This window comes from Talpa occidentalis, unplaced genomic scaffold (genome assembly GCF_014898055.3).
Source record: "Talpa occidentalis isolate TD23 unplaced genomic scaffold, MPIMG_talOcc4v2.1 talOcc4.11, whole genome shotgun sequence".
NCBI lineage: Eukaryota > Metazoa > Chordata > Mammalia > Eulipotyphla > Talpidae > Talpa > Talpa occidentalis.
Genome location: NW_023601104.1, coordinates 25317946 through 25339226, shown reverse-complemented (window position 1 = coordinate 25339226; position 21281 = coordinate 25317946). Strand labels below are relative to the sequence as shown.

General features: G+C 45.1%; 1 protein-coding gene across 1 annotated transcript in view; it reads left to right on the top strand.

Annotated features, from left to right (window-relative positions):
• The window catches only part of MYO1E (myosin IE), a 194153-nt gene that overhangs the window by 157333 nt on the left and 15539 nt on the right, over positions 1-21281 (top strand). The window contains exons 19-25 of the mRNA XM_037502590.2: positions 3315-3459; positions 7012-7126; positions 7363-7532; positions 9046-9191; positions 16166-16312; positions 17815-17972; positions 20598-20690. Of these exons, the coding sequence (XP_037358487.1) occupies positions 3315-3459; positions 7012-7126; positions 7363-7532; positions 9046-9191; positions 16166-16312; positions 17815-17972; positions 20598-20690 (974 nt within the window). The remainder of the gene's footprint in view (positions 1-3314; positions 3460-7011; positions 7127-7362; positions 7533-9045; positions 9192-16165; positions 16313-17814; positions 17973-20597; positions 20691-21281) is intronic.

Genomic DNA, 21281 nt, shown 5'->3' with positions numbered 1-21281 from the left:
AATAAAAAGCCATTGGCAATATTAACCACTTGGAGTCCCAAGCCTTTGAGCATGGGAAAATATCTTAAAATTCTTAGAAAACACTTTGAGCTCTGCAATTTGTGTTATTTACTGTGGCTGGGAAAAATAAACCCACCTGTGGATTGATTCTTTGGGAGGAAAACGCTGTAGAGACCTAAAAAATTTGTGACATTTATCTTATAGCATCATTTATATTCACAAACATACCTCCCTTGACCTTGACCCACACCTTCAGAGTGGAAAAGGGCTGCTGGGGAAGAAGGCATAGAATGTGAAGAGTATGCTACTGGTTGCCAGGACTTTTGTGTCCCTAATTTCAGCAGCTGGAGGGTCCCTGGGGTCTGGGCTGCATTTCCTCTCAGGGCAAAACACTGCAGAGCATGGGGCCTACCCAGTACAGGGGCAGGGCAGGGGGAGGAGAGACCCCTGGGCAGAGAACACAGCCAGTACAAAGACCTTGAGGTTAGATGTTGGCTTATTGGAATCTTATAATGAAAATAGTTGATGAAAGGAGTGTAAGTGATTATCCTTATCTCCAAATTATCACAGGCACAATTAGACAGTGCGCCATTGCCATGCACAATCTGTTCCCAGGTCTATCCTGGAGAAAAGCGAGTGATCTGGATGCACTAGAATTATGCCCTGGTCTCTCCAGTGGAAGGGGGAGAGGAGCATGAATCAGTTTATGAAAGCAAAGGTGCCCAGAAATGCCAGCCAGTCTCCGTGTTTCACCCGGCCTCTCACAGTGAGGGGACTTGTTAGGAAAATGGAGTGAGAATAGCTACAAACCCAGTTCCTTAATATGAAAAACTATAATAAGAAATGCAGCATCATCTCAATAAGGGAAAAATGTGAATTACAATGAGGTACCTATTTGTAGTTGCAAAATAAAATGGCTTTACTTTATAATTTCATTAGATCAAATAGGGTAAACTTGCATTATTAATACTTGTCACACGGCTCTCCTTTCTCACCCATATTCTCAATGTGCATGAACTTTTCCTCCTTATCCATTTGGAATTCCTACTTTTTCACCAGGTTCTCCAGCCACACCTAGAAAGGCTCTACTATCTGTCATTTTATATGCGGCTTGACTTGTTTTATTGTCCTCATTACTTCACCTATGAAATGGATTCATGCTAATTAATGTGTGGCTTCAACTAAGCACTTTTGTTTTTAAGTTTTTAAACTAATTGGAGAATGGGGGGGGTTGCTTATTTAGAAAATTTATGTCACTATCAGGCAAAAAATGTAGATATTTGGGAGACTCAGAGAGGGGTCCCTAGGATCCCCTAGTGTCAAAGTATGATAATACCTGTTTTGCCCCCTTAGGGAGCTCTGGATCCTGTTCTTCTCCAGAGTCTCTCCTCCCTTGGATGCCATAAATCACTGTCATCCTGGTAGTAGTTTCTGGGAACAAAGGAGAACCCTGTCTCCTAAACACCTGGCACCCACTCATTGCTGTGCTCTAGATGTTGCCTGCATGCAGCATCTGCATGTCCACACCCTCCCCTGCTCTCTCACTTTCTGTGCCTCCTCTCTTCCTCCCTCCCCCTCACGTCTTCAGTGCCGTCTTTATTTGACATCCCATATTGTGCTTCTTCCACCTTTTGAGTGATTATGATGTTTCTAACATGTACAGTGAACTGTATAATCTTTAAAGAAATATTACACTTGAACCAGTCTGTGGCTAATAGGGAAGGCAGTGATTAAAGCACAGAGTGGGATTCAAATCCCAGCTCTGACACTAGCCTAGTAGCCTTGGGCAAATCTTATTTTGCCTGTGTCCTACTCTGATAAATGAAAAGACTACCTCCATCAGGTTGCTGTGGGAATAAAATGAGATCATACATCTAAAGCACCAAGAATGGGCCTCCCCAGTGGCGCAGCGGTTGAGTACTGGGTTGCGAAGCTGCCCGCAGCCTCTGCAGCACCGGTTCCATCCCCAGCCGCCGGGCGAGGCCTCTCCTGCTGCCCATGGCTCGCAGGCCTCTCCTGCCGCCTGCTGCTCCCCTCAGCAGTGTACTTCGTCAGTCTGCCTGCTCTGCTCTCCACTCTGGCTTTGGTGAATTTTCTCACCCTCCCGTGCTTCTGACTGTACCCAGTGCTTGTATAAATAAATAAATAAATCTTTTAAAAAAATAAAGCACCAAGAATGGGGCCTCCCTGGTGGTGCAAGGGGTTAAGCACTGCTCTGTGAAGCAATCCACAGCCTCTGCAGCAGCACGAGTTCGATCCCTGACCGGCCAGTGAGTAACCCACATGGCGCAGCAGACCTCTCCCGTCTCACCCGCTGCTCCCCTCAGCAGTGTATTTCAGTCTGCCTGTTCTGTTCCCCACTCTGTCTCTGGTGAATCCTCTCACACCCCGCATCTCTGGCCTGTACCTGAGTTCTTGTATGCATAAATAAATAAATCTTTTAAAAAAAATAAAGCACCAAGAATAATACCTGAGGCAGAAAGGACCGCCACAAATGTTAGCCACTAGTAGTATTAATGCTGTGCACCAGGCATTGTGTCGGTTGTCAGGTGTGTAGCATGACGCACACAGGGGTGGCACCGACTCTTGGTGCTGTCCGCTTCACCGGGAAGCGTAGATGACCCAAATAAGCATAAATAAGAACATAATGGCAAATTACATACTCTGAAGGAAAAATATTTTCCATGATAGAAAATCATAGTGTGGTGATCTTCATTGGGCAGTCCAAGAAGGCCACCCTGGAAGTGTTGCTGAAGGCAAGTCCCCCAAGGAGGAGCAGCCATGTGGGGACTTTTGAGAACAGCACACCTGGCAGAGAGAGGACCAAGATGGGAGGGGGCAGGTCATGAAGAAGAGGCTGTTCTCAGGAGCATAGCAAGGCAAGGTTGGGATAGCCAAGGACAGGATCGCCAGTGTCTTGTGTCTCAAAATGCAAGGAATATTCCAAGTGGAAGTTGTAATCATCACTGCTGCTTCTTGGTAGCTCTGTGTAACTCTGCATCCATTGTTAAGTGTCAGAGGAAATCAGAACCATTTGATTTTGCCTGAAGAGTTTTACAGTGACCTTCACAATACTATTTTTAAATGGTGATGGAAAGAAAAAGCCGATTTTCACCAGTGTTAACATGGAAACTGCTGGATAGAAAGGAATCTGAGGCAGCTCTGTGGTGGGCATCAAGGGGTGTTGGCAGGCGTCTGGCTCCATCCTGAAGCCATTGAATGAGGGGTGGGTGACCAGGACCCAGCAGCACGGGCTGACTTGGGCAAGCACTTAAGTCTGAGTGTGATCTTTCTCTCCCCAATGGGCCTTGAAGGTATGCCATTCTGACCAAAGCCACTTGGCCCTCATGGAGAGGAGATGAGAAACAAGGTGTCCTCCACCTGCTGCAGTCCGTCAACATGGACAGTGACCAGTTCCAGCTGGGAAGGAGCAAAGTGTTCATCAAAGCCCCTGAGTCTGTGAGTGCACAACTGCCACCCCCCCCTTTCTGCCACCTTCTGCCTGCAGCACCTCCCGCCACATAGCTGGCTTCTTTTTCTGTTCCTTTGGTTCACACCTTAAATATATCCTCCAAGGTGTCCCTCTGCTCCCGGTATAGGTGTGGGTCATTCCCGACTCCTGAGAGCCTTGAGAGCACTCAGAACATGGGGAAAATGTCATCATGCAATAGTTTCTTGTTGTCTCTCTCCCATTCTCTAGAAGGTCACATCCTTGAGGTCAGGATACCCTGCTGGTATGCCATCATGTACCCCCTCTTACTGAGGTACCTCATGTACCACCTCATGCTGGAGGTGCCCAGTCACTAGGTATAGTACCCAGGAGAGTCTAAGTTAAAAAGGGACTTTCTTATCCCACATCCTCACCTGCGTGACAACAAAGAGGTCATTTACACACTGGCCCAGGCTTACTCCTTGCAGGCGGAGCAGAGCCCAGGGGTGGGAGTTCCCGGGACTGTACTCGAAGACCATGGTGGGGAGTCTGGAACGGGCTTCCAGGGAATAAATAGGGAGGAGGAGAAATCTCTGGATTTATAGAACATGAATATCTATCAGTAAGGGATTCAGACATACACATTTTACAATTCACAAACTTAGCACACGGACGGACACACACACACACACACACACACACGAACTTTTTTTTTATCTTTCCTGATGAGGGTCTGGTCACTGGGAGCCTAGTGACCCTCCATAGGAGCTTCTCAGTTTGGGTGAGAACCCAGCACAGCCTCTCAGTTCTTCTGCCCCGTTACCTCTGAGGCTGTGGAATAAAGATGTTTACTTTTTCAAATTGGAGAAACTGCTGGAACTAACTGAGGATCAACAGCATCATTTCCTGAGATTCCTTTATCGCAAGACCCCATTTCAAGTGTCTGTGGTGAACGTGGCACAAATAGCCATCCGATCGAGAGGAAGCTGCAGGAGAACTTACAATGTCGGTAAAAACGGAAACACTTGCCTTAGACCAATCTTGCCCTCGCTGTAGTTTTCTTCTCTAGATCACGCCCCACAGCTGCAGTTCTGTCTGCCCTGTAGGATCGGCCTGGGACTCAGGAAGGGTAATGGCTATACCCGAATGGCCTTCGGAACATAAAGATTATTAAATAAATAAATGGCACACGTCGATAGAACCCGTTTATGAAAAGTTTGTGGTAGCATTTTCCTCTTCGAGTTATTTGTAGCTTCACAGCAATTTCATTTCCAAATATAAAATGAAAATGTTGTGTCATGCACCATTAAGCAGCCCACAGAACAGTTCCTGTTCTTTCCAAAATGGGATGGAGTGATTTATCAGTACAATGTACAACTCCTCTGTTATTTTATACCACTTTTACTTTTTTGACTTGCTAAATTTTCACATATAATTAAAACAGTGTCAATATTTTTCATACTTTTTTCCCCCGATTCTGTTGAGTTTAAGGATTTTAGTTCCAAAATCAAGATTTATTTTTGTTTTTTCTTTTCCTTGTCTTTCTTCCAATTCCTTTATTACCATCACTTGACTCTTCTTTATACACACACACACACACACACACACACACACACACACCCCACCCCTCAGTGCCCTCCTCCTCTCAACACTCATCCATCCACATCTATCCCTGACACTGCAATTACTTTTACAAAAATTGCTTTATAAAAATCCACTTTGTGATTTTTGCCTTAAATTTTGTAGTACATGTGCTAATATGCAAGATAACCCATTTTTGCTAAGAAACCACATTAGACTTCAGGCACTGAGGGGTTTGGTTTTGCTTATTACATCCATGACTTCCCCCCCCCCCATTTCTTTCTTGATCCTCCTTGGTTTCTAACCCCCACAGCTTTTAGAAAGAACCCAAAACCCAGCTATTCTTTGAAATAGTCTAGGAAGTTGGGAATTGGTTACCTCGTCATCCCTTCTGAGTCACAAATGTATTTTCTGTGATACTCCCAAAATAGTTCTGGGGAAGAAGATGAAAACAAGACTTACTCAGAAACCCATACACAAGATAAGAAACATCAACAAATTTTCTTACAACAGGTGACCACAGGGCTCAGATTTTAAACATTGTCTGGTTGTCAAACCATGTGTTCCCTTTTGTTTTAGAAATATGCTTCTCATGCATGTTGCATATGGCCCTGAAGGCTGAGGAATGAAGTGGCCCCTCCCTTTTATTTGGAGTTTGAGGTGTTGTTTCTATACAACTGGGGCTGTGAGAAGAAGTTCAGTGACAGGAGGGGAGGGGATGTGGCTTCTGAGTATAGACCCAGATATACAGACAATAAATCGAACCCAGCTGCCTTAAAACCAAATTTACTTATTAATGAACCAGAGACACTTTTAGGGGGGCGGGGGCGGGAGGGGAGGGATTGGGGTCAGAATGGGGGTGCTGCAATTGTATGGGGAATATAAAAATAAAATTTATTATTTAAAAAAAAAAACAAATTTACTTATTAATTTCTGGAACATTTTTGCAATGGCTATTTATCATCTTTGGTCCATTTTATTTTTTTCCCCAGAGAGCCATGTAAACCACTTCCTGGGTGAATGAGAAAGATTCCTACCAATTTTGAAATGATCAGATAGAGATTCATAGCAGAAGACATATGTCAAAGGAAGAAAGAACCTGGCAGAGCCTGAAGGACCTTGATTTACTTTCCTGGCTCCTTCAATCTAGTTCCAATTTTTTCATCTTCCAGTGGAGATAACAATCCTGTGATTCATGTAGTTGTTGAGAGCTTGACTGAAATAATGTATATAAAGTGCCTAGAGTATGATTCCTGATCCATCGTGGGCACCTGGTCCTTGCAGCTATTTGCTGTTATCTTTATTATTCCAGAGTTTTGCTCAGTGGGGTGCAGCAATCAGTATTCATAGTTAAAATGGCCTGAGTATCAGACCATGCCAGCTTCTGATGTGGGCCCCTAAATAAAATCATGCCAGCCCATCTTAGGGAACCCAAGTCCTAATGAGGTATCTGAAGTCCAGCTCCAGTCACAGGGGTTATCATGCTCTGCGCTTGGGACTGCTTGAAGAAGTCAATCAGGCAGGAAGTCTACTTTCATTGAAATGAAAGTAGGGCAGCCCTCATTCCATGGCCACACAAGCTCTGCTGCAAAAGCTGGAAAATTCCATTAAGAGTCTGTGTAGCACCAAAGGAGAGCCTCCACCGCCTTATCTGATCTAGCTGTGTTGGGGAATAAATGGATATGTGTTGAATTGCTTATTCGATTGTCACAGAGACAATGAGCAAGGCAGGGCGGACACTATTAATAAGGTCCAACTGAATACCTCAGATCCAGCTATTTCCCCACTGTGTTTTTTGTTGAAAAGGAAAAAAAATAGATTAAAAGATACAGTGATCATAAACAACACGTCCTCGTGATCATTTCTTCACATTTGTTTATGACTCTGAGAAGCTGCTTCCCGTATATGTCCTTGACGCAACTGATGTCCCTAAAATAACCAAAATAAGTGAGGGCCTGGTACTATGAATTGGCTGATATTTGTCTTTTCTACATTCACAGCTGTTTCTTCTAGAAGAAATGAGAGAGAGAAAGTATGATGGGTATGCTCGAGTGATACAGAAATCATGGAGGAAATTTGTGGCCCGAAAGAAATACGTCCAAATGAGAGAAGAAGGTATTTTCAGCATTTTCCCATGCGTTTACTAAATCTCCAGAATAATTTGAGCTTGGGTGAAGTTACAAGTCCATTTTGCTTTGCCTGAAATGTTGCATTTTGAAAAAACCTTGCGCTCATTTAGAGTTTCTCTAAATGTATTTCCACACTAAGTATCTGTCCGCACCCCCCGACCCCCGCCTTTTTTCTGGGGAACCAATCCTTCTCATTTCTCTCTGTTCTTTTGGGAATTGTAGCCTCAGACCTCCTGTTGAACAAGAAGGAGAGAAGGAGAAACAGTATTAACAGGAACTTCATTGGGGATTACATTGGGATGGAGGAGCACCCGGAACTCCAACAGTTTGTGGGAAAGAGGGAGAAGATTGATTTTGCAGACACAGTGACCAAGTACGACAGGAGGTTCAAGGTACGCGCTGAGGGCCTTCTCTGAAAGCCACCAGACTCCTCACTTTTAAAAATAACTCATCATTTTGTTTTTCTTATCAAAATAGAACATTTTTCGGGCCTCCCCTGGTGGTGCAGCAGTTGCATGCTGGGCTGCGAGGCTGCCCACAGCCTCTGCAGCGCCGGTTCGCTCCCCGGCCACCAGCGAGGGTCCCACAAAAAAAAAAAAAAAAAAAATAGAACATTTTTCCTTTAGAAAAGTATAGATAAGCCTAAAGAAAAACAGCCACCTATACCCAGAAACAAGCCCTGTTAATTTTGTGTTTATCCTTCAGAACTAGTATACAGACATTTGTTTGTATATTTAATAATTTTTCAAAACTAAGAAGTGTGTGACAAACTGTTTTATGACCTGGGTTTTTTTTTTTTTCCTTCTGTTTTCCTTAAAATATGCCAGAGAGAGTTTTCCATGTTAATAGATGTATCAATGTAAATTACTTTAACTGCTAGTGTTCCATTCAGCAGATGCTTCATGATGTTTTTAGTCAGTTTCTCATCATTTCTTTCTTAATGATATTTTTTGCACTATCATAAAGAGAGACTGCAGTGAGCATTCTTTCATGCATATCTTTGTGTGCTAGTAGGAGAGGAACCATCGGGTCAAAAGATTCAGAATTGTAAGCAATACCACAAAGTGTTCTTACTCATTTTCCCTGAGTGAAGGAACAGCTCAGCAAGGCTTCCCCACAGCCAGCGGAGGAATAGCTGGCATTTCTTACCTCTTCCCTTAGACTTTTTTCCTGATAAAATCTTGCTGCTGTTAGTAAAATCTGAAGCCACAGTAGCTCACGGACTCATTAAGTGCGTTTTTTAGTCAGGAAAAAAATTAATGCAATAAAGAACAGTATTAATTGAACTAAAAGGATAATGTTGTTTTGCTAAAACCAAATCATCACTTATGCCTGCCAGGCGCTCTGGTGGCAGATTTGAGGGCCAACATGGTGTTTGTTTCCTCAGTGTACAGGTATAAGATAGTTGGTAATCTACGTATTTCAGGATTATCATTGAAATGAAGATTTATCCATTTTAAAAAGTAACAACTTCATGAATTCACACAAAACATATATGCAGACACTTAAGGGATCTGTTTTGAGAAACGCGCTGGAGCATATAATCATATGCGTCCCCATATGTGTTTGGTTTGCCCAGGTCTATCCCTTTATGCCTTTTGTCCTGATACCTTAAATGGATCCATGTGAGTTTGCCAGCTTTGTAAATCAAAGAGCATCAAATGTTAGAAATTTCATATTTGTCAACCTAGTAATTATTAGCAGTGTCCATTCACTCCCAAGGAATCTGGTTAGATGACAGTGGAATGGCCAACCCAATGGGCCATTGGAAGTGGATATTAGTTACCAGTAGAAGTGGATATTAGTTACCCAGGACAGCTTTCTTCATCTGGTGACTCCCCCCTTGTGTAGACAGTGCTCAGGTCCACATGACTAGCCACCTTCTTAAAGCTCCTCTTCTTACAGGGTGTAAAGCGAGACTTACTTCTTACTCCAAAGTGCTTATACTTAATCGGACGAGAAAAGGTCAAACAGGGCCCAGACAAAGGCCTGGTGAAAGAAGTTCTGAAGCGGAGAATCGAGATGGAGAGGATCTTGTCTGTGTCCCTCAGGTGAGTGGAGAGGGGCGGAGGCAGAGGTGTCTCCCTTCCCTCAACATTGCGGCCCACTGTTTCCAAATACAACCAGAGAAAGGCCTGGCTGGGCTCCCCAGTTGTCAAAACCACGATGAAGAGAACGGAACTTCTTCCCAGAGAAACCTGTCCATGAAAGGTCCCTGAGAATCTTGATACAACAGCAGTAAGATCCCTGGAAAAAGCTGCCTCCTGGTCAGCTGCTCTAATGGAGAGATCCTTTGTTCACATAAAGTTTGTCAAATAAGCCAGTATATAGAAAGAGAGTATAATCACTCTTAATAAGTGGGCCAGGGCTCCAGAGACTTGTCCCCAAGCCCACATCAGACCCTTTGAAGACCTCACCTATTTCAGAGAAAGCCCCATCAGAGGTGCCTGTTAAGTCTTCAGTGTTGCTGTTCCTTTTTCTGTGCCCTCTGACTGTTTTGGAAGAAACATTTCTTTGAGGCTCCTGTGGGTCCTTTCTGCCTTTTCATATAAGGCAGGGAATATAAACTGGTCTCCGTAATCTGTAGCTCCAGAGTCATCGCCAAGTGCTTCCACTCCAAGTTCACAGGCAGGGGCCCTTGCTCGTCTGTCAGCCTCTGCAATGCTTTTGGCAAAGCCACTGCTATCCATGAGACTTCCCTTCATCTTCCCGGGCTGGGAACTCTCAGGCCAAGTTCCCTCTAAAGAGAGGAAATCCTCCCAGTCTACAGACTAGCAGAAGAGGCAGGAAGGCCCCTTTGAGCCCAGTAGCTTCCTCCCTGAGCTGTGTCCCTGGGTCCTTCTGCGGATACCATTGCCATTGCCAGCACAACTTTTGGGCTGCGATTTCGTGAAAAGTGTTCTGGTTTCTTGGGAACATGTCTCCCTGGAACTGGGACACCTCTCAAGTCATTCCACACAGAAGACAAAATTGCTGCGCTTGGGAAAAAGCAGGGGCTTTGTGTGCTTAAGCATCTGACCTCGCAGGCTGGAAATCCTGGCTCCAGTGTATAATCCAAAGCAGATTTCAAGTTGTGTCCATTCTTGCCTGTGTCACTGTGGTTTCTGATTCTATCTGTTCCCAATTTTCCTGGATAAAGAGCCAGGCTGTGTAGTGAGGCTAAATGTTTAAAACATCTCAAGTCAGGATGTGGTAAAACTTCTAAGCAGATGAGCCCATCCTGTCACGGCCCCCACCCCAGGTAGGACTCAGTGCCGTGACTTTCAAGGGAAAGCTCCCGCAGCTCCTTTTCTAGAAGTTCCCCTGGACTGAAATGGGTTAGTTGAAATGTTACGTTTGCTAGACAGTAGCAGTGGTGAACGCCAGGGATGACAGCTCTGGGGCACACGTGCTCATTACTCTGGGCGATTCTTGTTCTTCCTCTTATTATCTCCCAGGTGGGGCTTTGACCTTCAGACCACTCAAAGAATACCGATAATAAATAACCGTAACAGAACTACATTTATATCATATACTAAGACACTATCTTGCCCATCAAGTTGTTGAGGAATATCAAGGTGTGAGATAATCACACTGAGTTCTTTTTCTCTTTCTTCTTCTCTCACGGCCTCTGGGGATACAGTGTCTCCTGGAACAGCCAGCTTCTTTCTCAGCTTCCTCTTTAGCATTCATGGTCTGGACATTTACTTCCTTGCGGCCTTTTCTTCTTTAGAGGATGTAATAAAATGAGGTACTTAGTCTAAAAGTTGTTCTGGCTGTAGGGAAAAAAGCCTGAGTCATTTTAACTTGTGATTTCTGTGTGCTGCAGTTAGCGAGCTTCACACTTAGCAGGGCTAATATTGTTTCCTCACTTCCTTTATTCATTGGGTGTAGGCCAATAATCCCAACCAAATTAGGAAAACAACCAGACGGATGATGGTGTGTGAACAGTCACACCCAGAGTGGAAATGGTGGCGCCAGATGACCAAAGCACACACATGCACATTGTGTGTGTGTGTGTGTGTGTGTGTGTGTGTGTGTCCTCTAAATAGATCAATACTACAGAGAAAGATTTTAACAGTTGTTTCACACTTCAGGAATGAAAGCTGTAACATCTGTATGTGTTTTGAAGAGTTTATGAGACTTACGAAGCTCACTACTTAGCTAAAATAGCCCAGTGCCTTCTACTTAAGACTGTCAGTGTCCCAAAACTTGACCTTTCAGCCTGTCTTCAACTCTTAGAACATAACTGCTATCAAAGCGAAATGGGCTCACGCATGGTTCCCTAGTCAAGCAAACCGCCCATACGAAAGCTGTCAGGAGACACGTTTTGAAATGTGAGCATGACTAAATATTTGATATAGAGGATTGATTGTTTCTTTTTTTTTTTATTTATTTATTTATTTATTTATTTATTTATTTATACAAGCACTGGGTAGAGTCAGAAGCACGGGAGGGTGAGAGAATTCACCAGAGCCAGAGTGGGGAGCAGAGCAGGCAGAAGGACCGAAGTACACTGCTGAGGGGAGCAGCGGGCGGCAGGAGAGGTCTGCGCGCCCTGTGGGACCCTCCTCTGGTGGCCGGGGAGCAGCCGGGGATTGAACTGGCGCTGCATAGGCTGCGGGCAGCTTCGCAACCCAGCGTTCAACCGCTGCGCCACCGGGGAGGCCCTGATTGTTTCTTTAGGTGTGATAATGGTAGTGTGGTTTTTTTATTTAAAGAGGCTTTGTCTTCTTGAGATACACAATAAAATATTGCAGGATAAAATAATATTTGTACTTTGTGCTAAAATAGCTTAGTTTATGTGTGGAAGTGGGGCAGCAGGGATGTAGCTAAATATAATGGTCGGTAAATTGATAATTGTTGAAACCTCTTGACATGGAGGTTCTTTCTGCTCTTTTTATATTTTTAAATTTTTCCATAATATCATGTTGTTTTCTCAGGTCCTCCAGTAAAATCATATTTTTATACTTTTTTTTTACCTTTCATGAATATAGTGAAATAATGTCTGCTTGAGTTATAGTTGAAAATAAGTAACATTTTTATGTACACGTGAAAAAGCAGAGTATGCTCAGAGATAGGAAGACTGCCGTGGTTTGAAGGGACTCTAGTATGATTCGAACAGGGAAGATCCTTGTCTAAGTAAGACTAAAGCAATGCTGCCTGCATTTCCACTCTCTTCGGAGACTTGGTGAGACAGTCGGGAGATATCACGTCAATAGATAGTTACCCTTCGATATCTGAGATGTGGGACATCTGCTGATGGACCAAGCATCAGTTGTGGAAGGATCCTTATAGAGCTGTTTCTTGTCCAAGTACTGACCTGGCCTCACTTTTACCTGAAAACTCAGTTTGCTGAAAGGGTGGCCACACGATATAATAACCTATGTTGTTTGCTTTCCTGTTGGATAATAAGATTGGTACCATAAACATCTCATATTTGGTGTTTTCTCTAAGAAGCCTTAGAGTAGCCCTTCTTGGTTTGATAGCTTACTGCCTTCAGCCCAGACACTCTGTGGCTGCCAGTCTGGGTCAGTAGATTGCCCGGCCCTTGTGTGTAATCAGAAGAGCATCCTGCAAGAGGGTTCTTAGAGAGAGGTGCTGGCACCCGGAGGCCTGACGTTCTTGCCTAGAACATTTCATTGCCCAGATGCCCCGAACCTCTGGCTATGAGAACAGCCTGTGTCACTACCTGTGCCGCTGACCTGCGACATTACTGAGATCTTCACTTGATGTGGCCTTTGGGAACTGGAAGGTGTTAACATTTTTGGAATGACCATCTATCTACCTTGTGTTCTTCCTTGGGATTCGAAGGTTAATGAGACAGTCACTGCTTCCAGGTGTTCCCTTCCATGCTGGAAGGGGGAGCAGACACTTGGGTGGACCTGGGCCCCAAGGTGACAAACGTTCAGGGAGTGATACCCAGGCTGCTCCTGGGATAGAAAACACCAGAGTGAGCCTTTCATCTGTGCATCAGGTGAAGCTCCTGCCCATGTTGATGCCTGTCCCAACACTGTTTATTCACCTCTGCACTTGCCAGCTTATTAAAGAGGCATATATTTCATAATCAGGAAACAATTTTTATAAAAACAGTTCTATCCTTGGAAATTGCCTTTTAGCTTACAAAAAAAAAAAAAAACTTCTGTAGAACATTATTTAGTGTCTTGTAACTAACATTTTTGTGAAGATCTGGTTTAGGGGAGTAAAACAAGATTTTTCTAGTGTTGTCAGCAATACAACAATAAGCCACAAAGATGAGGGAAGAAAAAACAAGTACAGAGCCAAACCAGGGACTACTAAAGGATCTTTCAGCACAGGGGCCTGTGTCAAACATCTGTAAGAAATTGCAGCTTAAGCATATGAATAAGACAGGGGTGAAGTCCAAAGATAAGTCTGATTTTTTAGAATAAATAAAGTGAAAGCTTTCTTTTCAGATCTAGGAGCATGGGCTGAGGAGGGTGGTTTCACTGATTCACATGCCTGGGTCACTGAAGGGAGGAGCTTTTGAATTTGATGGTTGAAGTCAAAGTGTCCAAACACATCGCTTTTCATTTCCAGATTCATGCTGATAAATGACCTTAGTCTTGGCCTCCTTGCTTTCTTCTCTTTATGGTAATGAAACTCCTAATAAATCTAAGCACGGTCTACTCCGCCAGGTTACTTGTGTCGGCCGCATTTAGCCACGTTGAATAATCACAGTTCTGCCTAAAGTACAGCCAGGCAAACAGACATGTCCAGACATGCCAGAGTGCCTTGAGGCAGGCAACTGAAACAGAACAGTTTCACCCCTCACCGCACATACCTTAAAGTGGTGCTTCTTGTTTCGCTTTTTCCCCATTGCACACACCCCTCAATTACCCTGAACACCGCCACTGTCTTATACCTGTGCCGGGGTGCTTGGGATGAAGTGGGAGAGCTTTGAAAGTGCCTTTGGAGTTTTGAATTTCTGTTGCCTGACCAGAAAACAGGAAGATGGTTGTAGCTTTGTGGTGACACTCTGAGACTTTATTTTCAACTTTTTGGAAAAGATTCTGATTCCCTTTTAGGAATTGTAGTCTTAGGCCTTTTTTAGGCCCACCAAGGTCCTTTTGTAGGAAGATTGGGTTGGGACGGAGGAAAAGTTTGTGAACAAAGAGGTATAATGGAAAGATAGGAAGCTGTCCTGCAATGCCCATTCTCTCCTTTACATACTGACAGCTGGACGCCTACCCAAATACTACATTTCCCAGGCTTCCTTGCATCAAGGTGTCACCATGTGACATAGTGCTGACTGATGAGGTATGAGCAGAAGTGACTAATACATCTTACTAGTTACACCTTTACATGGAAGGAAGACTAACAGGCTCTGCCCTAAACAGTCAAGACAACAGGCAAAGACTGGGAAAGCTTTGTGTCCGTTTTAGAAACCACGATCTTAGTCTTTTAGGAAGCTTTCTGTAAGACAAATACTGGAGGCCCAGCCTCTCCCGTTCTCTCTACAGCTTCCAAAACTCTCTCCCCTCCATGCAGGAGTATCCCCATATTCCTACCCTGTTTAGTCACAGAATTCCCACACAGGTATATAATTTCTCCGTCCCACGATACTCATTAGCGTGCAGGTAATGGCTGTGCCTGCGGCTGTCTGTATGCCTGTTTTGGGCAGCTGCTGTGTTTGTACATTCAGCAGCACCCAGCATGGAATCTGAGCAGAAAACCAAAATCTCAGAGGCTCTTAAGTGCACTTTAAGCCCTAGACACTGGCTTCCTCTTTTTTTTTTTTTTTTAAATTTCTCCTATGTTTCTTTCTTTTTTTAGATTTTTTTATTTATTTATACAAGCACTGGGTACAGTCAGAGCACGCGGGAGGGTGAGAGAATTCACCAGAGCCAGAGCGGGGAGCAGAGCAGGCAGAAGAACCGAAGTACACTGCTGAGGGGAGCAGCGGGCGGCAGGAGAGGTCTGTGCGCCATGTGGGACCCTCCTCTGGTGGCCGGGGAGCAGCCGGGGATCGAACCGGCGCTGCAGAGGCTGCGGGCAGCTTCACAACCCAGCGCTCAAGCACTGCGCCACCGGGGAGGTCCCCCTGGCTTCCCTTTTGATAAGTGAACTTACAGTTCTTCAAGTTAGGATTTGTTACAATAGCTACAACCCTCTCATAAATTTCTACTAACTTGTTACTTATGTGGAATTGTTCCTTTTCACCTACATTCTATTTATAGCATTCTGGGTTTTTACGATTTTAGGAATATAGAGGTTGAATTTGAAAAATTTTTTTTTAATATAGATTACATTGTCCTTAAAATTTCTGATTCAAAAAATAATGTGGATGGCGCGCAGACCTCTCCTGCCGCCCCCTGCTCCCCTCAGCAGTGTACTTACTCAGTCTGCCTGCTCTGCTCTCCCCTCTGGCTCTGGTGAATTCTCTCTCACCCCCACACTTCTGACTGTACCCAGTGCTTGTATAAATAAAATCAATAAATCTTAAAAAAAAAAAAAAAGAAGTTGGTTGCATTAAAAAAATAATAATAATGTGGAGTATTTTGATTATGCTTCTGGTAGACTATAAAATTCCTTTAAAAGCACATTTCAGCCATGTTGTTTTATTTAGTCTTAAAGATTATCATTTACAGAAAGATGATAGAAACCTTATGCAATTAAAAAAAGTGTCAATGGGGCCTCCCCGGTGGCGCAGCGGTTGAGCGCTGGGTTGCGAAGCTGCCCGCGGCCTCTGCGGCGCCGGTTTGATCCCCGGCTGCTCCCCGGCCACCAGAGGAGGGTCCCACATGGCGCGCAGACCTCTCCTGCCGCCCGCTGCTCCCCTCAGCAGTGTACTTCGGTCCTTCTGCCTGCTCTGCTCCCCGCTCTGGCTCTGGTGAATTCTCTCACCCTCCCGCGCTTCTGACTGTACCCAGTGCATGTATAAACAAACAAACAAAACAAAACAAACAAATAAATAAATAAATAAAAACATGCCTCTATTAAAAAAAATTAAAAAAAAAAAGTGTCAATGAAATAATGTAATAAACAGAAGCCCATGTTTGATGGAGTTTTTCCAATCTCTTCGCAGTACCATGCAGGATGACATTTTTATTCTTCATGAACAAGAGTACGACAGCTTGCTTGAATCTGTCTTCAAAACCGAATTCTTAAGCCTCTTAGCAAAGCATTATGAGGAAAGAACCCAGAAGCAACTACCTCTGAAATTTAGCAATACGTAAGTAGGAATTTGGGACCCAAACTTCTGAGTAGAAGTAGAGGGGGCCTAGTTCTCACGCCAGGGGCCAGGCCAACAGGAGGGGAGGGCTGCAGGTTGGGGTGTGGGTTCCGACCAGCTCCAGCGGCTTCAGTGAAGCCCAGGCCCAGTACTTCAGGACTCCCGTGGATCCGCGGAGTCTGCAAAGACAGTGCGGACTTGGAAAAGGTCAGGTTTGCATTTCTGTAAAATAATGACTTCATAAAATGGTGTATTTTATCATTTGGACAAAGGTCACCAAAGGAAGGCAGGGAAAGGCCAGTTTTTATAAATCCCCAATAGAGGAATATTTTATTTAGCAAACAGAAATAAGAGTAAGACAAAAGCAAAGGACTGATTGGAGGGGGGCTAAGTTTACAATATCGATGCATAATAAAGCCTTTTGGGGGGGGGCCTTGGGGACTTGAGGTGGGAGGACAATGAGGGGCCAGTATCTTGTATCTTGGCACACCTAGACATTGGCAAACTGCTGATTACCTAACCTCATATTTGCTGAGGGAGAATTACTAGTTTATCCGCCTAAAGTTGCCCCTCTATAAAATGGGGAGGGCCCCATCTCTTCCTGTTCACTAGTATGTGTGAAACTTAGCCATGTCTAGTGCTGCTGTGGTTGATCTGAAGTAGGCACTGGTGGTGACATGACTTCATTACAGCTTTTCTAAAGAACAATCAGGCCATCAGTCCCAAGGGCCATTATTTGTATCTGGGAATTTGTGCTCAAAAAAGGGAAGACTGTGTAGAGCCATGTCACTCGTCAGAATATATCAGCAGCCCTAAAACTGATTTTTCTGTCTTGCAATATGAGAAAATATAAGTTAAAAAAGCAGAATATGGAGTTGTGTTAAGTACACACAGAGGCAATATGAAAAATAAACTTTGGCTGGGGAGTTTTGGAATTGTGAGTAAACTTCCCTTCTATTTGTATTTTGATTGCTAGTGTTTATTTTCTTCACTATTGGGGGCAGGGACTCTCGAAGAAATAGAACTTAATTCAGCAGCCGCATTCTATATTAAGGAAGCGTGGGTTCGCTAGTGTCTGAGGCATCTCCTTCTGCCACAAACTCCACCTGAGAGAAAGCGGGGAAAAGCACAATGATACGACGCAGCAGGTGTGGCCTCAAATTGTCCCCATCCTGCATTCCCCAAGACAGCCGCACAATCCACCTGACAAAGGGGCAGTGGCACCTGCAGTGGGGTACCTCCCTCACCAACCGGTTTCTCACAGGTGCTGGGCCCTAGATGCTTCCACCTCTGGTTCCTGGGCTCACTTACCACCATGCCACACCCATGGAGCTTGCACCCAGGCTCTTGGCCCTGTCCCTGCTCTAGGTTACCCGGTCTTGCCTAGTTTTTCCAGCATGTTTGCCCAGCAGCAGAAGTCCCTGCTGGAGACTGTGAGCAGCATTTTCTCGCTGCTTCAGTCAACTTGTGAATTCCAACAAACACAGAAATGCTTGTTGCAGGCTTGAACTCAAGTTGAAAAAGGAGAACTGGGGTCCTTGGAGTGCAGGTGGCTCCCGGCAAGTGCAGTTCCACCAAGGCTTCGGCGACCTGGCCATCCTCAAGCCCAGTAACAAGGTGCTGCAGGTCAGCATCGGACCTGGGCTGCCCAAGAACTCCCGTAAGTGCTCGAGGGGCCCCTGGGCACCTGCTGCACCCCTCCCTCCCCCAGCGGCCCTCCATCACCTGTTCCTATCAAACTCTCCTCTCACCCAGCACTCCTAAAATGCGCAGATCTGCAGGCAGAGAACCAGTCCATCTGCTTCCTGCTTTCTTCTCATTGGAACATTTCAAACTAAACCAGTATCCTGACAGAGGGGCAGGTAAAGCCTTCCTGAATGATGAGCACTCGTGTATAGAGTTCCCGGCATCACCAGCTTCATTGTGTTGGAAACAAATCAAAAGATGTTGGCTTCAAATTTCCCATCCCTTTCCTATCAAATCTTGTTGCTAATGCAAAGGCTATCCTTTCTTATCCAACCGAAAAGAAATCGACCACATTTGCCAACTGTGTACCATGCTTCGTCCTTACGATCTCCCACCCCCACTTCAGAGTGCTTTACCAGAAGACGCGCACCGTGCTCATATGCGCACCCGCTTCTGGCTTCTTCACTGGCCTTTAATTATTTTTCTATTTGTAATTGATATATATACAATTATATTTATAATGCAGAGTGTTTGCATATGCTATGTGTTCATACAAAGTAGAAATCTTTCTTCCCTGTATATGATCAGTGAAGAGTATGTGTAGCGCCAGCAAGGCACAGGCAGGTTCTCTGTGGATCTGGGCAGACAGATAAAGGAGAGTCCTGGAGCCCTCAGTGGCTTTTTCAGGCAGTTAATGATCTTTCTACATCATTTGTAGTGAGGCAACTAGATAAAGGGCAGGTGTGGTGGGGGAGCGGAGGCTAGCGGGCCTCTCAGCCCCTGGCGAATCGTTACTCTCTCTCTGGCTTTCTCTCATGGTCTCTTCCTCTCATAGCCATTCTGCGCCTCACTCTGCCACACACTGCCACACCGTACTCTGTGTAACGCCACCCCTGTGTGCTCAGTCTCTTGTCTCGCATGCCCACCTACGCATGCCCACAGCATACTCCAGGTGTCCACCATCAGGCATGGGTACCCCGAGCCCACACTCACAAGTGCCTCCTGCATTCAAGGCGCCGGTGATAGCCACAGAGGCCAGCAGAGAAAAAGTCTGTTTCCTTTACCCCACACTGCTCATCAACTGTTGGTATGTTAGTGTATCAGTTGATACTTATACAAAATAGACAGCACTTAAGGTAGATTTTTGAGGGCATTTTTAAATAGATTCTTTATGGAGACATGGACAGGATGAAGGGCACACACAGAGTGGGGACCGCAGGACAAAGAACCGTAGGATATCATTACCCCTAAACCTGAAGAAGCAGAGAGAGGGAACAGTTGAGCTGAAGGGTGTAGACAGGAAGGAGGCAGGATGCTCCAGCTTCACTTCCTGGCCAACATGCATATCTCTAGCCAGTGCCTCCCTTTGGCCCAACCCATCTGGAATGTAGAGGCCTCGGGGCTCAGGCAGAGTCATCCAAGGACTCAGACCCAGGGCACAGAGCAGAACTAAAGAGGGCTGCAGATAGCCAGCAGGGCGGAGGGAGCCGTGTTCAGCAAGCTCCAGGGTAGAACACTGTCCATTTCAGTGTTTTATTCAGTCTTAATGCAAGAGCCGTCCAGCTACGGAGACCCTGACCAGACCTCGGCCCCAGGACCCCAAGACACAGTTTCGCTTGCTACTTCCTGACCGTCTTTATCCAGCTTGTCTCTTTACAAGGAATTCACTCTGCACCCCAGTCCGCACCCCTCTGTTCTGACTGGTTCAGATCCTGCTCTCCTTCATGCCCCACTTGAGACCTTATTTATTGTTTTCCTTTCTAAACACAGATGTCTCTTGGGGACCTCATCGGGTCACCTGTGGCCCTGCCATCCCAGCTCTGATTCTGGCCACAGTGATGTTCCATTTAACACCAGCTGATTTTCTGACTCTTCATGCCTGTATCTGGGGACAAGTCCATTCCTACCCTTTGTGGTTTTTGTGCTTCATGGGGAGACTGTAGAACACACGACCTTCTGTGAAAGGCCCTTGACAATTAGCAGGTGTGGAATCGGTGCTGAGCCACGCTTCATGACAGGGGCCCTGATGAGCGACACTCACATGTTTAGCTTCCATGCTGTGTTCAGAACGTGAGCACTGACTTTAAAGCATTCCATCTGTGTCTTTGGAAAGCATCCGAAAATGGAAACATCTTTATAAGATTATTAATACTTGTCAGTAAAGCTACTGTCTCTACCATTTTAAGACTGATCTCCATCAACATCTCCCCCAGCCCCTCCAGTAGCTACTAGGGGGGCTTGTCCTTCAACTGCCCCTCTTCACTGCCCCCTGGCACCTCGCAGTCCAAGCGGGACCTGAATTCCAAATTTCACAAATGTTTATTTATTTATGCATACAGGAACTGGAGTGTAGGCCAGAGGTACGGGGGTGAGAGGATTCACCAGAGACAGACTGGGGAACAGAACAGGCAGACTGACCGAAGTACACTGCTGAGGGGAGCAGCGGGCAAAGCAGAGGTCTGCTGCGCCATGTGGGTTAATTCCCTGGCTGGGGATCGAACTCATGCCGTAGTGGCTGGCGATAGCTTGATAGCACTGAGACCTTAACCCCTGCGCCACCAGGAACGAGTTTTAACTTTGTCTTGCTTGCTTATTTCAGGTCCTACCAGAAGGAATACTATTCAAAACAGAGGTTATTCCAGTGGGATTCAAAATGCCAACTACCCACTGAGAGCTGCCCCTCCTCCCCCAGGTAAGCTCATCTCAGGTCACAGACCAAGAGCACGAACCTGGATCTGTGACTTATCAATGATGTTTGGGAAGAGACCCCTTGGCAATGCACACATATTAGCCAGCCATGGGCCATTTCAATGCCAGATGTACCCTAACTACACTGGCCCTACGTGTGACCCTGAAATTCAGGAAACGTATGAACTAGTGAGACTGAGCTGTGCTTGAGTGAAGTCGGGATTTCATTTCTAGCGATATTGCTCCCTTAGGGAAGACTTCCTAGATCAGTAGGAGAGAAAGGACAACTTTGCTGTGACAACCAGAGTATTGTCTGCCTTTCAGTTAGAGGATGTTGGCTTTGTACAAATAGGAGTCACCGGGTATTACCCTACCATCACTAAGCAGCTCCGCTCAAATATCAGGATAATATTTTGCAACTTAATGACTAAGTAGAAAAAAAATTTTTTTAGTCCTATGGGATCTAGGAAGACTGCTCCAAAAAATCAAGTAATACCTGCCTGAGAGAATTACATCATTAATGGTTTTTTTAATCTTATGTTTCACATTTTGTATTTTATGATAACAGTATAGCATGCAGATTAATAAAATCCAA